The sequence below is a fragment of the Myotis davidii genome, unplaced genomic scaffold (assembly GCF_000327345.1).
Source record: "Myotis davidii unplaced genomic scaffold, ASM32734v1 scaffold128, whole genome shotgun sequence".
NCBI classification, from domain to species: domain Eukaryota; kingdom Metazoa; phylum Chordata; class Mammalia; order Chiroptera; family Vespertilionidae; genus Myotis; species Myotis davidii.
In genome coordinates this window covers 1,023,565-1,038,678 of record NW_006299719.1, presented here as the reverse complement: position 1 = coordinate 1,038,678, position 15,114 = coordinate 1,023,565, and the positions used below count along the sequence as shown (strand labels likewise).

At 41.8% G+C, this 15,114-nt stretch overlaps 1 protein-coding gene across 1 annotated transcript in view; it reads left to right on the top strand.

Annotated features, from left to right (window-relative positions):
- LOC102764883 (serine/threonine-protein kinase TNNI3K) overlaps positions 1 to 15,114 on the top strand; it is a 294,194-nt gene that overhangs the window by 188,664 nt on the left and 90,416 nt on the right. Inside the window, exons 16-17 of the mRNA XM_006775922.2 lie at positions 10,896 to 10,948; positions 11,267 to 11,319. Coding sequence (XP_006775985.1) covers positions 10,896 to 10,948; positions 11,267 to 11,319 — 106 coding nt within the window. The remainder of the gene's footprint in view (positions 1 to 10,895; positions 10,949 to 11,266; positions 11,320 to 15,114) is intronic.

The window sequence follows — 15,114 nt, the reverse complement described above, 5'->3', positions numbered from 1 at the left end:
GGTGTGATGGAGAAACCACAGTGAAAGCTGGAGCCTCAGAGTAGGCCAGCAGGTGAGCAATTTCCTTTCCCGAGTTACCTACAAATCCCCGCTTCGCAAAAGGCTGCACACAACTGCCCCCGGAGCCCTGCTTTTTTAAACACTCATTCGTGACGCATCGGAGAGGCTCGAAGGGGACAGTCCTCAGAGGTCGAGCCCCGCAGCAGCGCAGCCTCTGCCTGTCAGAGATAGAGCCGCCTCGCCGGCTCGCCTGGAGTCGCCCAAGTCTTAGGCTGCTCGACTTCATGCGGAAAACCTTCATTTTGATAAAGCTTTTCTCTCGGCTGTTATTTTTAAGCCCAGCTCTCCTCTGTGTGACACACGTACATCCACTTCTGGGCCTTTTCACAGGAAACTTGGCACGCGCTGTATCAATGGTGTCTGCCATGCTGAACCCACGGGATTTCTTCACTTGCTTTTTTGTACGTATATGTCTATTCATCTTCTCCCCTCTCTATCTCCGTGTTCCTTTAGTCCCTGTCAGTGTCGAGCATTTAATACGATTATGCAGAGATGGGAGGTTGTCACAGACCTTTTGTGTCCGACAGTAAAATAGACGCCCAGAAGGCCCATAGCACATTGCCTGAGAGTGAGTGTTGGATCCGGTTTCTTTCTCTTTTTTTTAATTTTATTTTATTGCTTAAAGTATTACAAAGAGTATTACATATGTCTCCTTCCCTCCCACACACCTTCCCCCGGCCTCCCCTCCCCCCAGTGTCTCGTGTCCATTGTGCATGCATACAGGTCCTTCCATTGATCCCTTACCTCCCCTACCCCCACCCCTCCCCGGCCTTCCCGCTGTAGCTTGACAGTCCGTTAGATGCTGCTCTGCCTCTGTATCTATTGTTGTTCATCAGTTTATAATGGTCTTAAATGGAAATGAGAAGAGTCCTAGGACACTTTTTGGTAAAAGTGATTGACACCTTTAGCATCTGTATCTCCACACTTAACAGGGCTGGAGACGGGCGTGGGACCTCAGAAATCAGAGAAAAGCAAGTACGTGATGCAGGAAGAAAAGAACTGTTATTTGTCAGGAGATCCATGAGGTGACCTTGACAAAAAACAAAGCTTTTAAAATTCTTTATAAAGAGATCATTTACTGATTTCTAATCTCCCTTGGAATTCTAAAATATGACTTGCTATACCTCCTGTTTGTCTTGGTCTCCTACGTTTCTGCTTCATGGACATTCATATTATTTTCCCATCGGTGTTTGGTTTTAGAAGACTTGTGTTCTGTTGTCAAAGTTAAATGTCCAATACATTTGCAGGCTTATGTACAGCGTGGGATTTGCATAGTTCTTGTATTTCTAAAAGCCAGTGTTCAGAAGCATCACTAGAAAGCACTATTTTGGTGATTAGCTGAGCAATAAAAGCTGGACACGTCTTTGATGCTTTGAGTTTTGTGACTTTTTTAGTAATAAGACTAGTTAATTATTCTTTTCCACACCTGAGTAGCACATATTTTGTCATTTTCTTCATTCCTCAAAGTTTTGACCATGCGCTTTGTGGGAGAAAATTTCCGCACACTGTCATCCTGTGATCCACCCACACAGAGGTGTCACAACTAATAGTGTGAAGAGAAAACCCTCTGCTCACCCATGGTCCCAACACTTTAGGAAAATGTTAGACTCTGTGAAGAAAATATAGTCAATATGATGTTTTTCAATATCTGTCCTCCCTTTCTCAATCTCAAATTAATGTAGAACAAATGATGTACCATGAATACATAGCTGTGTTTCCTGTGATATTCTTTTTTTTAAATATATTTTTATTCATTTCAGAGAGGAATGTAGAGGGAGAGAGAGATAGAAACATCAATGATGAGAGAGAAGCATTGATTGGCTGCCTCCTGCACGGCCCCCACTGGGGATGGAGCCCGCAACCTGGGCATGTGCCCTAGACCAGAACGGAACCTGGGACCCTTCAGTCTGCAGGCCTATGTTCTATCCACTGAGCCAAACCAGCTAGGGCTCCTGTGATATTCTTGATAGTTACTTCAGCATTCAACAATGTTCCATTTTGCAGTTTGCACACCTAAGAAAGATAAGCAATAACTGTAGCCACACTTAGAAAAGACAATTATACTTGCTTGTTAATTCTAGGGCATTAACTCCCAGAAACCTCATAATCAATAGTGTGTGTGTGTGTGTGTGTGTGTGTGTGTGTGTGTGTGTGTGTGTGATTCAGTCATTTTCACTCTTCAGGTTGCATTTCATGGTGCTGAGCAAATAGTATGTGAAGAGTGAGGAATTTTTTTTCACATTACCATCAATAAATGAGTTTAACTGCAAAGCAAATCTTATAATCCACCTCTTCAATCCCACTGGCAGTGGGACAAATCCTGTAGCTTTAGAGGTAAGCCTTCAAATATACTTCAGCTGACAGACTGAAGTTTGTTTTAGGAAAAGTCAAGGTTCTGCAATCCTTTGCATTTATTGGAGTTTTCTGTTTCCGTGGCTTCCAAGACTTGACTGAAATGAGGCTTTCAGTGTTTAGAGTTTCATGATGTGGGGCTTTGGTCAGTTCCTTCTCTCTTACCTAGATTATGTTCAAAATCTATGTACTGCTGTTCTAGAAAGAACCGGGGGACTCCTGCACGGTTCACCTGGCTGTGCCCTTGCATGCCTTTTCTGAGCCGAGGGCTGGTGTCTCAATCAGTCCGCATGCAGCCAAAACCAGGGCTGTTTTCTGGAAACATGCGGAATTGAAACTGCAGGTCTCAGTGTCCGTGAAGAACTGCTTTCAAAGGGATTCCAAGGGAATCCCAACATGGGCAAAGGGAATCCCTCGGGCTCTGCTGGCTTTTGGCAAGGAGGGGTGGGCACTCTGATGACATCAGATTTACAAAACAGAGTTTCACAGACCTCACTTTTCTTACGGGGGAAGAAGAACCAACAATCCTCTGGTTGTGGTCATAGTCCCGGAGTAATAGTTCATGTTGAGCCCTCAGGTACAAAGGAGAGTCAGGGATATAGATAGAGGCTTTATTTGGCTCTGAAGCAAAGCATGTGATTTCTGATGTTACTGACACAATTGCTACCTGGTTTCTGTGTGCAGCCCAAATTGTGAGGGACCTTAAATGGTTGCTGAGGGTCTGATCACCACATAACATACATAATACAGGAATATCAATAAGGTCTACAGACCCAGCTGTGCCATCTCCATGTTTTGGGGCTCAAACCCAGTACTTCCAGTAGTTATGCCTCATGAAGATAATGAGTCTTTAATTATTTTTTGTTACCTAATAATTGAAACATGGGGCTCAGGGTGCAGACTTCTCATGGATTCTTGTCGGATGAAATTGAAGAATAAATTCATGGACTAACATCTTTTTAGAAAAAAAATGTGCAAGTTTATTGGAAGCATATACAAACTCTACCTTGGGAGGGGTCCCAAATGGGAAAATCCTTCTCTATCCCTCTCTCTCTAATGGGAAAATTTTTTTTAAAAGAATCTGTCTCCTGTTCCTTTGTCTCCAGATTATATATGCTGTAGCTCTTTGTATGAATATGACCCTTTCTAATTGGACCTTTCTTAATCTAGGACCCCTGTGCTTTCCTCATTGGTCACTCCACTACATCGTATCAGTTCCAAAGGTCAAAACCCATGTGGTACCCCCCTATTTCTCTCCCTCTTATCTTGCAACATTCCTCTATCTTCTGTGAAAATATGTTTTCCTCTTCCCTGTACCCTATGACTTTTCCCCATCCTCTGTGAAAATACGTTAAGCATTTTGGCAGCTTGGAGCTATTTCTGCCCTTCACATATGCATTCCTCTCCCATGACCTCTTGATTCCCTAAACCTGCCTGTTTTGTCTCTAAAATTCCTTTCATCATGATGTAAGAAGCAGAGATAGAAAGATACCAAAAAAGAGAGACTACAAAACTATACCAGTGTGTACAAGTTGCTGATCTAGATGACTTGAAAGCATTTATTTAGGAAATGGGCACTAATCTCTAAGGCAAGTAAATGTGAGTTGCACTGCATTTAAAGGGCCTGGTTACATTACACTTGAAAAAATTGGAAGCAGTGCAAGGAATGGGGCGTCCCATAGTCAGAAGTAAAGAGACCCCAATGAGTGTGGCAGTGGCAGGTGTTCAGAAGGGGTTCAAGGGTAGCTCAGGAGGAGAGAGCAGTGTGGTTGCTATGCTGAAGGTCGAGAAGATGGTACTCCCAAGAGAAGCCTGAAGCGGGAATGGAGTTCTGGATCATCTCGTAGCAACATAGGCAAAGCTGTGGCAGCAGGCAGATCCGGGACTCCTCAGCCTTAGGTCAAAATGATTGCTTGTCAGGCAGATGTGTTTGTAAACTAATGACTTTCACAGTGTGATGAGATTGAAAATGAAGCCTAATTGCTTCCACTGACTTAACCCTTGGAATGCTTCCAGGCATGCCGACAGCCATGTGTCTTTAATCATGTAAGTTAATCACCTTCAGGCACATATCAGAAAACAGTGGCTTGTGGGAAGTCTGGGGAGCACGAGTGTTCTGTTATTCGGTTACACTTCTAGGGCTGTCATCCATTCAAATAAGAACACTGAGAAGCTGGCCACAGTGCCCTTAAACCAGTGTTTGTTAGTAACAAGGCAGTTACGTGGCTCTGTAATTCAGAAAAAAATTAATATTATGCAGGTTTTTTTAAGTGACTTCAAAACAACAACCTCTTAGTGGAGCAGATTGAGAGGAGCAAGTCACCTTGATCTTCCTAAGGCCACAGTGAACCTCAGTCCAACTCTAGGAGAAAAGCAGAATTGGAAAATGGTCTAATAATCAGGCCAACCTGATTAATGGTGACAATTAGTATTGGACTATAGTGCATAACCAACTGATTATGAATCATTTGAGTACTTTAGGTAAATTTTCAATACAGGCAATTAAAATGAAAAGAGTCATGATGCTTACATAATGACTTCATTAAATTAATTCAGTTCTGAGGTTGGAGAAAATTTTCTTTTGTCTCAAGGAACCAGCAGAATATAACTTCCATTCACTTCTGTTTAAAAGAGAACTGGAGAAAACACTGAACACACACACACACACACACACACACACACACACACACACACACACACACACACACACACACACACACACACACACACACACACACACACACACACACACACACACATTGAAAATGGCTTATTCTTCTCTGAAAGTGAACTTTGTTGCTGTGGAAGAAAGAACTGAAGGTCAGAGCATGGACTGAGTCCCCTTCCTTATTTGGATGAAGTAAATCTTGTTTTCGGTTATATTTTGTACTCTGCTAAGTGCATGCATTGTTAAAGTTAAAAGAATTTATTGTGGAGTGATCTGGAAGGGGCAGACACTTCAGAGAGATAAATACTCCATTCTGTTACATAAACAATTGACTCAAATCACATGCTTCATGATAAAAGACAAAACTGGAGCCAAGTCCAAATACTGCGGATCAGTGCGGTCAGGGGAACAAAGGTTCCTTCAGGGGAAATGCGGTCATTCAGTCAAAGCAGTAAGAGTTTTGTGAAGGGGAAGGAAGAAGCTCTGTAGGTCTAAGCGGGAGCTTCACAGCTTACACAGTGCACTTGCCTTTAAGTCATACACACACTCTGCAAAGGAGCTCTCATGTGTATTAGTAATAACCAGTGCCTACCGAGCAGTTCACCATTTACAAAGCTTCAAGCATTATCTCTTCATTTCCTTCATTCCTGTCATAATTTTTAAAGACTCAGAAGGTTAAAGTATTATAATTTGTCCAAAATCACAGGACTAGTAGCAGCAAAAAACAAACAAAAACAAAAAACACAGGTATTTTAACTCTAGTTTTTTGTCCTACACACTATCTCCTGTCTCTCCTATCTCTTAAGACCCTTTATTCTACTTCATTAAGAACCCTTTTCAGGGTTAACTCTTATAGTCATTGTATTCTTTTCTAGGTCTCTCACAGTGAAAAACACTTTCAATTCCAGCTTATGTGTGGTGGTGATGTTCCCACCTTTTACTTTGTGTTTCATTCCCAATTAGACTGTGGTCTCTTTGAATGCACACACTGCCATTTCTAGCACAGAACTGGGCCTTCACAGCAGGAAGGACCATCCTGCGCATGTCCCCACACTGCACATGGTGAACACCATCCTAGCACAGCATTTCTCCTAAAATGCAGGGTGACCAGAGGCAGCACTGAAGCCCTTTGAGCTGCTGTTGCTGCAAGGTTGACGTGGCACATTCTGCTCAGCCACTTGCTTCCGAGCTCAGGCCTCACTTGACACAACAAAATTACAAATTACCAAATAGCATGGACTTTCAAAATTCTATGCACTTAGATGAAATCAAATGTTGAATTCAGAAATGATGAAAATTACTGTAAGAATTAAGTACTCATTGACCTTTATCTATTTCACTTTCTATAATGGTCTTACCACTACTTACTGCTATTTCGAGAGCTTTCATCGGTGGCATTCACCCTTAACAGTATTTACTGAGAATTGTGAAAGCAGGTGTGTGTACATATGTGTGTGGGCATAGCTTATCTATCTACACTAATAAAAGAGAAACATGCAAATTGACCATCCCTCCACTATGCCCACCAGCCAATCAGAGTGATATGCAAATTAACCCAACAAAGATGGCAGTTAATTTGCATACAGAGGCCCAGAGTGAAGACTGAAGACAGCGTGGAAGGAAGCCAAGCACTGCAGAAGGGAGCAAAGCGGTGGAGAAGGGAACGGAGCCAAGGTAGAGGAGACAGGAGCTGAGGCAGTGGACATGGAGGGAGCGAGGCAGCAGAGACGGGAGGGAGCGAAGTGGTGGAGAATGGAGGGAGCAAGGCTGTAGAGATGGGAGTGAGCAAGGCAGCAGAGACAGGAGGGAGCGAAGTGGCGGACATGGGAGGGAGCGAGGCAGTGGAGATGGGAGGGAGCCAAGGCAGTGGAGAAAGGAGGGAGCGAAGTGATGGAGAAGGGAGGGAGCCAAGGCAGTGGAGAAGGGAGGAGCCGGAGCGAGGCGGCGGAGACAGGAGGGAGTGAGGCGGCAGAGATGGGAGTGAAGATGCTTCGCTCCAGCCTTAGGTAGCCCAATTCTTGCAGGAATAGGCCCGAGGAAGCCCTATTCTTGCAGGAATCTTCCTGCAATGGGCCTCTAGTATGTACATATTTGTGTATTACAGTATCTGTTCACCAGTGTTCTCCATTCCTCAGTAACCTATTTCCTCACATCTCCTACCCCTTTCTTCTCCTGGAGTCTTTCCTCTCAGGTGGTATGACTTGGGCTAAGGAGCTAACTCAACCAATTACTGACAGGTTTGCTAATCTATCAAATTCAAATCCAATGGGTCTGACTCACAGGACTGTTTCCACCAAATGTTTTATGCCTGAAGATGTCCCATAAAGTGCCATACAGAACAAAAGACTGTCTCTTTCCAGAGTTTTATACAAAAGCAAACAGATAAAAATGAACACCCCAGGTAGTCTTCTTGGGGAGAAAAAGTCTTAGAATGTCTATAACTTTTCTTTTATTTCTCTCTTCTGATCCTAATGATAATCTCCATGGCACTGACACTTTTCATGTGCTGGTGTCCTTCCCAGGTCACTTAGCAAGTTCTCTGTTCCTAGTAACTGTGCCTCATTCACCTACAAATGGCACACCAACCATGCTCTGGGAGGGTGGAAGTATAGTCCTGACATGCTATGTGACGTGGTGGTCCACAGGTATTATATTTATTTCCATGCAGTTTATCAGCTTCATTCTCATGACCTTACAGTTGTACTTTGAACACAGGTATTTGAAGCACTTGCTGGTAGGCCTCTATTCACCCAAGCAGAGTTTCTGGAATTTCTGCCTCTATATCTAGTTGTAGCAGTCCTCAGGGAGTCAGCTTCTTCTAAAAAGGGCAGACTTTGGAGCATGGAATTTGAATGCTGCCTTCACCCCTTACCAGCTGTGATACTGGCCATCTGATGTAACCACTCTGAACCTCAATTATCCATCCGGAGACTAGATATGCTAATACCAACCACATAGTGAGCTCGTGAGGAATGGAAAAAATCTCAAAAGTACCAGTACCTGCCCACAGGAAGCTATCATGAGATATTTACTCCCTTCTGTCTTTGCGACTACCCTCTCTGTTACTGCCCCACCACTCCCACAATTTTCATTATTCTCACTGTTCTCAAAAAACTTGCAGTTTATGACATAGCTCAGCAATAGACTCCTGACCTTATCACTAAGAATAATTGTATAACTCCTACTGTCATAGCTGGTTTCAGCTCCCTAAGTGACATCAACCCCAATGCCAATGACCCAATGCTGTTGCTGATTGGTATGATGAAAAAGAATAGTTATATATCTGGTGAATCCAACCTTGACAAACACTACATTGACTATAGTCAAACTCCTCAGCCTCCCAAGTCAGCCACTGTCCTTTTCATAAAAACTCACAGGATTTTTGGTATGACAACTCTTTCTAATTGGATATGTTATTGCTTTGGGCTTAAGAATTCTAAGCTAGAGAACTTGAAGGCAATCCTTGGTATTTGTTCTCTTTCTTCCCCCTCTAAGTCTAAGCTGCCCCAAGATTTAGACCAGCCGTGGGCAAACTATGGCCCGAGGGCCGGATCCGGCCCATTTGAAATGAATAAAACTGTTGAAATAAAAGACCATACCCTTTTATGTAATGATGTTTACTTTGAATTTATATTAGTTCACACAAACACTCCATCCATGCTTTTGTTCAGGCCCTTCAGTCCAGTTTAAGAACCCATTGTGGCCCTTGAGTCAAAAAGTTTTCCCACCCCTGATTTAGACACTCCTTTCAGGTGTTTTCATGAATTCACCCTATCGTTTTTATGTTTGTTTGTTTTTCACTGTACCTTCTTACTTTTAGGGGTGGGGAACATTTTTTCTGCCAAGGGCCATTTGGATAGTCATAACATCATTTGAGGGCCATACAAAATTATCAACTTAAAAATTATGTTGCTATGAAAAATGCTCCTAGATTTATTGAATTTTGAGTCCCACCTTCAGTTACCTTCGCAGGACCAGACCAAATGGTACTACCTAAGGACCAGACACGCTCCCCTTGGTTTCCTCCTTTGGTACCTAGAACCTAAAATTGTTACACTAGTCTCTACTTTCAGAGCATTACACCCTATGTCTAAAAACTTGCAATCTCCTTGTAGCAAGTCAAGAATTCCTCCCCTGGCTTTCAAATTCCCTTGTAATCCAACACCTCATCTACTCAATTTGCCCCCATTATTCTCTCCCATGTCCTCTCTAACTTAGTAAATACATTCTTATTATTCTGATTACAGACCATACATATTCCCATCTCTTGGCCTTTACCAACAGAGTCCCCTAACCTGCATTTCTTTTCCCTTTTGTCTCTGCCTCATTTCCTATTCAATGCAACATAAGCTCACAAGCTCTTTGCCTGTTCACCACTATATCTCAGTATATAGAAAATTTCCTGGCACATGATCAGCTTTCCGCCAGTGTTTGTGACTGTCCCTCAAAGCCCACTTCAAAGCTAATTCTTTTTTACATCTACACTGTTTTATTAAATTCTTGTACTACCCACATTCATCTTCATTTTAATTAGCTGATGATATGCTCTTGAAGATGGAATCTATGACTTGCATCATTTGCTTCTAGCAGAGTGTCTTGATAATGTGAGAAAGTAAATATTATGCTTTGGGGAAAGGTCTGTAATGACACAAGGATGATTCATAAAATTAATTGATCACTTACTATTTGCCAGGCACTATTCTAAGATCTGAGGCGGTGGCCCTGTACGTGCACGCCCACACATGGTATTTTGTGGAAGAGCCACACTGAAGGAGCCAAAGAGCCGCATGTGGCTCGTGAGCCGCGGTTTGCCGACCCTGATGAACTGGTTTCTGTATCTTCGCTGCCATTGGCTAATTATATGACCTCGCGTAGATAGATAAATTCTCTGAGCTTTGGACAACTCCTTTATAAACTGAAAGGGTTTAACGAGGTTAGTTGTGATGTCTCTCCCAAATGTAAGATTATCTGAATTTTAAATATTTATTTATAGATTCCTGAGTGGTGGTCCATAAATACTTGCTGACTAATGAATACTATAACCTTTACCTTTCCAAACTCATGATTGTGTATTTTCAGTTTCTTTTAGTTTATTTGTTCTTATTGAATGTCTTTCTTAAGTACAGCATAGGGAATATAGCCAAGTCACTAGTTTGTGGGGCAGATGACCTCTCTTTGAGTTGTCCCAAACTTGGTTTAATTCTTCAAAAGGATACTCTTTATTTAGCTTGAATTCTGGTTTGAAAAGGAGAACATTGATGACCTTTAAGCACTTTTCTTCCCTGTGATCTTCAAAAGTAACAGTTTTATCTCACAGGCCTTAAAAACACTCATATGTCTTGAGATTGTAGCAAAAACGTATTGGCCAAGACATTTTTCATAGAGTCCTTCTCATGTCAGACCCTGCCTTGAGCTGTCCTTGTGGCAAACTGGCTCCCCGGCTCTGACACCAATATGCTTACAAATGCCTTTACTCTTTGCCTATAACCAAATTGTGTTACCAGATGAGCTTTAAAGAGCTAATAATCTGATCTTCAGCTAATTAGTCTTTTGGACAACTTTAGAAAATTTATCTAAAGTAGGGTACTTTGCATACTTTCAAAATCAGATATAAGATGACCACAAATTTTAAAATATTCCTTTTGAATTGGAAAACTAAAAAAATCAGAGCCACTAGCCTGAGATCTCTGTTAGCTTCTGAGGCTTGTTTAGATTCTGGGATAAACAAATGATTACTGTTGACCTCCTCCTTGAGAGGCCAGTCAGATTAGGAAATAAAGTTTACTCAAAGTCTGTTGTGTATGTTTTTTTACAGTCACAATATTCTTCTCTATGAAGACGGGCATGCTGTGGTGGCAGATTTTGGAGGTGAGTAATTATGTATAATTCCTCAAATGATATCAGTTTCTTTCTTCCTTGCATAGCTTGTGCCTCATATTGTGTGTCAGACATTAGATTCCACCCTGACAACTGCACTTCTCTAAGTCATTCAAATTTCAATGATCCTGCTTTTTGTTAAGTATATAATTTATTTTCAGTTCCCCCCTTGGATATCCTCAGCTAAAATAAAGGAACTGAGAAGTTAAAGAAGGTAGAGGTTTCTTAGGGTTTCAACATTTTAGCTGCAATCTTTGACCCTGGTTTTAAGATATGTCCTTTGACCTGGATTTGTTTTGTTTCCCTCAGAATCAAGATTTCTACAGTCTCTGGATGAAGACAACATGACAAAACAACCTGGGGTTTGCTGCTGCTTGTGTTCCCTAAAATTGTGAAACAATTAAAATGTGTGCACTCAGCATGAGAGGAAGTGAGATTGAGAGCAGCTTTAAGTGGAAGAAATGCCATTGTCCCAGGGGCAGGATAATGTTTTGTGCTTTTACTTTCAGTAAGCCCTCAAAGAACCCATTTCAAGGCTGTCCCAGAAGAAAATAGGTTATATATATGGAAAATGTTATGAATAAGATAATACAGAATTTGTTTCAAATGTAACTGATAAGTACATGGCAGGCATGGATAATTGGTTTTCATATTCAGATATCCTTATTAAGTAGTATAGTTAAAACTTAATAGGTAATTCACTAGAAAATTTGTAGCTCATCAGCATCTATTGACAACTCATGTTCGACTTTAACATTATAAGACAATAGGTGCCATGGCCAAGCATTAATGTTTAAGTAAAATAGTATAAGCTTTAACATCTGAAGCAAGTATCATGGTACTCAAAATGTCTGCAGTTAAATTCATCACCTGTCCCCTCCTTCATACTCCCAATGCCCCAAAAATGTACACTTCTTTTTTTTGGAGTATCTGTGTTATTTAATTACCCAAGCTTGGGTTAATTTGTCATTCCTTCCTTTTCCTGCTTCCACTGACACATTACACAATCATTTTTCTGATTGTTTCTTTTGTGTTTTTTTTAAGTTCATCGCAGTTTCTCATTTTCCACTGCATCAGTTCAGGCCCTCAGCCTCTCTTTCCTGGATTATGGCAATAGGCTTCTAACTCAGTCCTCTCATCCAGCTCATTCCTTGCAAAATCAGCCAAGTGTTGTGTTTTAACTGTTTACCTCCTCCTGTAAACCATCAACAATGCCCACTTCCCACAGGCCAACATCCCAATTCCTTTTCCTGGAAGCCTCCTGCCCTTCCCAATCTGGCCCCAGACCCCTCTGTGACCTCCTGTCCCATGACAAGGTCTCTCAAATTCCCTGTGCTCCAGCACACACCCCACTTAACCATCTTGCAGACACACCATTCACTTTCACATCCCCGTGACTCTGAAGTGCTCCCTGCACCCACCCTGGAGGAAGTCTCCTTTTCTTGCCAGGCCCAGGAAGTCACATTCATTTTAAGTACCTTTCCTTCCATAACCTGCCTACCTTTCCACCTCCTCCCCATACACTTTTCTCTCTGAGCCTTTGTGGCATTTTGCAATGCCAGTTTGTACTCCTACTCATTCAACAAACATTTATTGAGGGCCTACCAGGTACCAGGCCTTGGGCAAAGGACCAGGAATGCAAAATGTGGGTAAAAGCCTACTCCTTGATCTCAAAGAGCTCATTTTCTAGTGAGGAGAATGGGAATTTAAAGCAGTGTGGAGGTTCAGTGATACGATGTGACATAGTGATGGGAGCTCAGGTGGGATGGGTAGATGTAAATCAGATGTGTGAGAAACAGGGGTGGGGGTGTCAGGCAGAGTCCACAATAGCATGAGCAAATACATAAGGGAGGATGAGAAATATCAGACTTCCTGGGAGAACTTCATAAGCTTGGCACTGTCGGCATGTACTGTGTAAGGAAGGAAAAGTGAGAGATGAGTTAGAGAGAAAGGCAGGAAAAACATCACGGACCATGTTGTCTCCAAGTAAAATTATACATGTTGGTTTCCCCAGTTAGGTCTCATTCATCTGTTCAGTAAATATTTATGAAGCACCTTCTATGTGTCAGACATTCATTTAGGAACTGGGGGATATTAGAGTACACAAAATAATGTTCTTGTTCCTACTAGAAAAAGAGACTCTGAACAAGTTAACAAAATAAGTGGTGATAAGTGTCATGAAGGAAAAACAAAGCAGATGTATGAAAGGAAAGTGATGGGGGTGCCGTTTAGATAGGATGATAAGGAAAGATAACATCCCATAAGAGAACTGATGTGTGAGTTGTCCATGTAGGGGGGAAAGAGCAGTGCAGACAGGGTAAACAGGAAGTGCAAAGGCCCTGAGGCAGGAGAGTTCTCTGTGTGTACAAGGCCAGAGTGACGGGAGTGAAGTAAGCAAGGGAAATGGTAGGGTATCAGGGTGGTGTGAAAAGTGTGTCCTCTTTTGAGAGGACACAGAGACCTCATCTGGTACCTGGAACATAGAGATAGCTAAAACAGTGGTTCTCAGCCCAGGTTGCACATTTAAATCACTTTGGAAACTTTTTTAAACATGTACTATTTAAATTCAGTCCCCAGAAATTCTGATTTTATTGGCCTAGTGTTGAGTCTGTGTACCTGTATCCTTTAAAAGTTCCCTCAGGTGAGTCTAAAATGAGGCCAGTTGAGATTCTCTGACTAAACAAGCTTTCATTGAATGGAATTGAATTGCGTTTCACCAACAGTGAGTTACATCCTCTTATTGTGGCAGCAGCGTGTAGTCTTTAAGCACAGCACTACTCTAAGTTTATTGTGAAGACTATTTTGTTTCTTACCAGTTATATGGCCTTATGTAAGTTTGCTGATTCCTCTATTACCTGCCTATGAAAAATCGGGCATACTGTTTGCCTACTCCCACTTAGGCAATGTTGTGACACAGCGCATAATCTCCTGTATAAGAGGTGGCTATTTGGAATTTGAAAGCTCGTGTGGAGGATAGCATGTGAGGACCATAATCGGAATAAAGATGTTCTTGGAAAGCTATAATTATGCATGATTTCAAAATAAGGTACACACTTCAAAAGAATTACCAGCAGCCAGCACTACACGCAGAATTTCAGTAAAAATTCTGGTTTCCTTCCATGGAAATACAAAGAAAGAAGGTGTTTGGCGAAGTTCATTGCTATGATTATGGAGCCAAGGGGTTTTAGAGCTGAAGGGCTTTTTCCTCCTATTATGCCCCCGAGGAATCTGAATTCCTGAAAGCATGAGAGACTGGCCCAGAGCGCCCCAAATAGCGGCAGAGCCAAATCTAGAAGATGCATCTTCTAACTCAAAATCTAGAGCTGTTGCCTAAGCCACAAATAAACCAAATTTATGCATTTGCATTTCAGAATAGAAAGATGCCTAAAACTGAAAACTACATAATTGCAAGAGAAAAGAATGTAAATAATGCCATCTCAACAGGAGGATAGGGCTTTGTGCAGAGAAACTGACTTGTAACATTTCATGGGCTTTCTTTCTGGGCTATTGCACAAGCAGCGTTCAGAAAGAACATGTGTGGGCCAACAAAGGAGGTAAGACAGACCTGATCCTGCCCATGAGAAATCTACTTCATAGTATATTCTGGGCACTCCCCAGAGGCCTCTTCTCTCCTTAGTCATGAGGGTCCTATTTATGGGCCTCATTTAGTGATTTCCTAAATTATAACCTGCAGATCTGAAGGAGGGACGGTGCCTCCCACAGTGTGTAGATTCACTCTGAGGGAAATATAGACTTCCTGGATGAACATCAAGGCTTGCCATTCAGAAACTTATAAGGCTTCTGGGGGAAAGATGATCAAAGATAAACAAAAACAACAAAAGCTCTGCTGTTGTGATCATCACTTATTAACAAATGGGGAAGCTCAATGATTCATATTGTTGCAATATTTTTGGAAAAATTATGGATTTCATGATCTTCCAATGATTAAAAAAAATGTCTTTTGAAAAACTGAACAACAGTAAACACATTATTTGTTGGACAAATTGAGTGTAGCACAGTGTCAATGTTATTTTAGGTTTTTGTCTTTTGAGAATATTGGGAAAACACTTAACAAGCAAGTCCTCACTAAGAAGAACACTATTCTACAGTGGAAGAACTAAACGCACAGTGAATAAGTGACCTGTGGATGTTTCTCC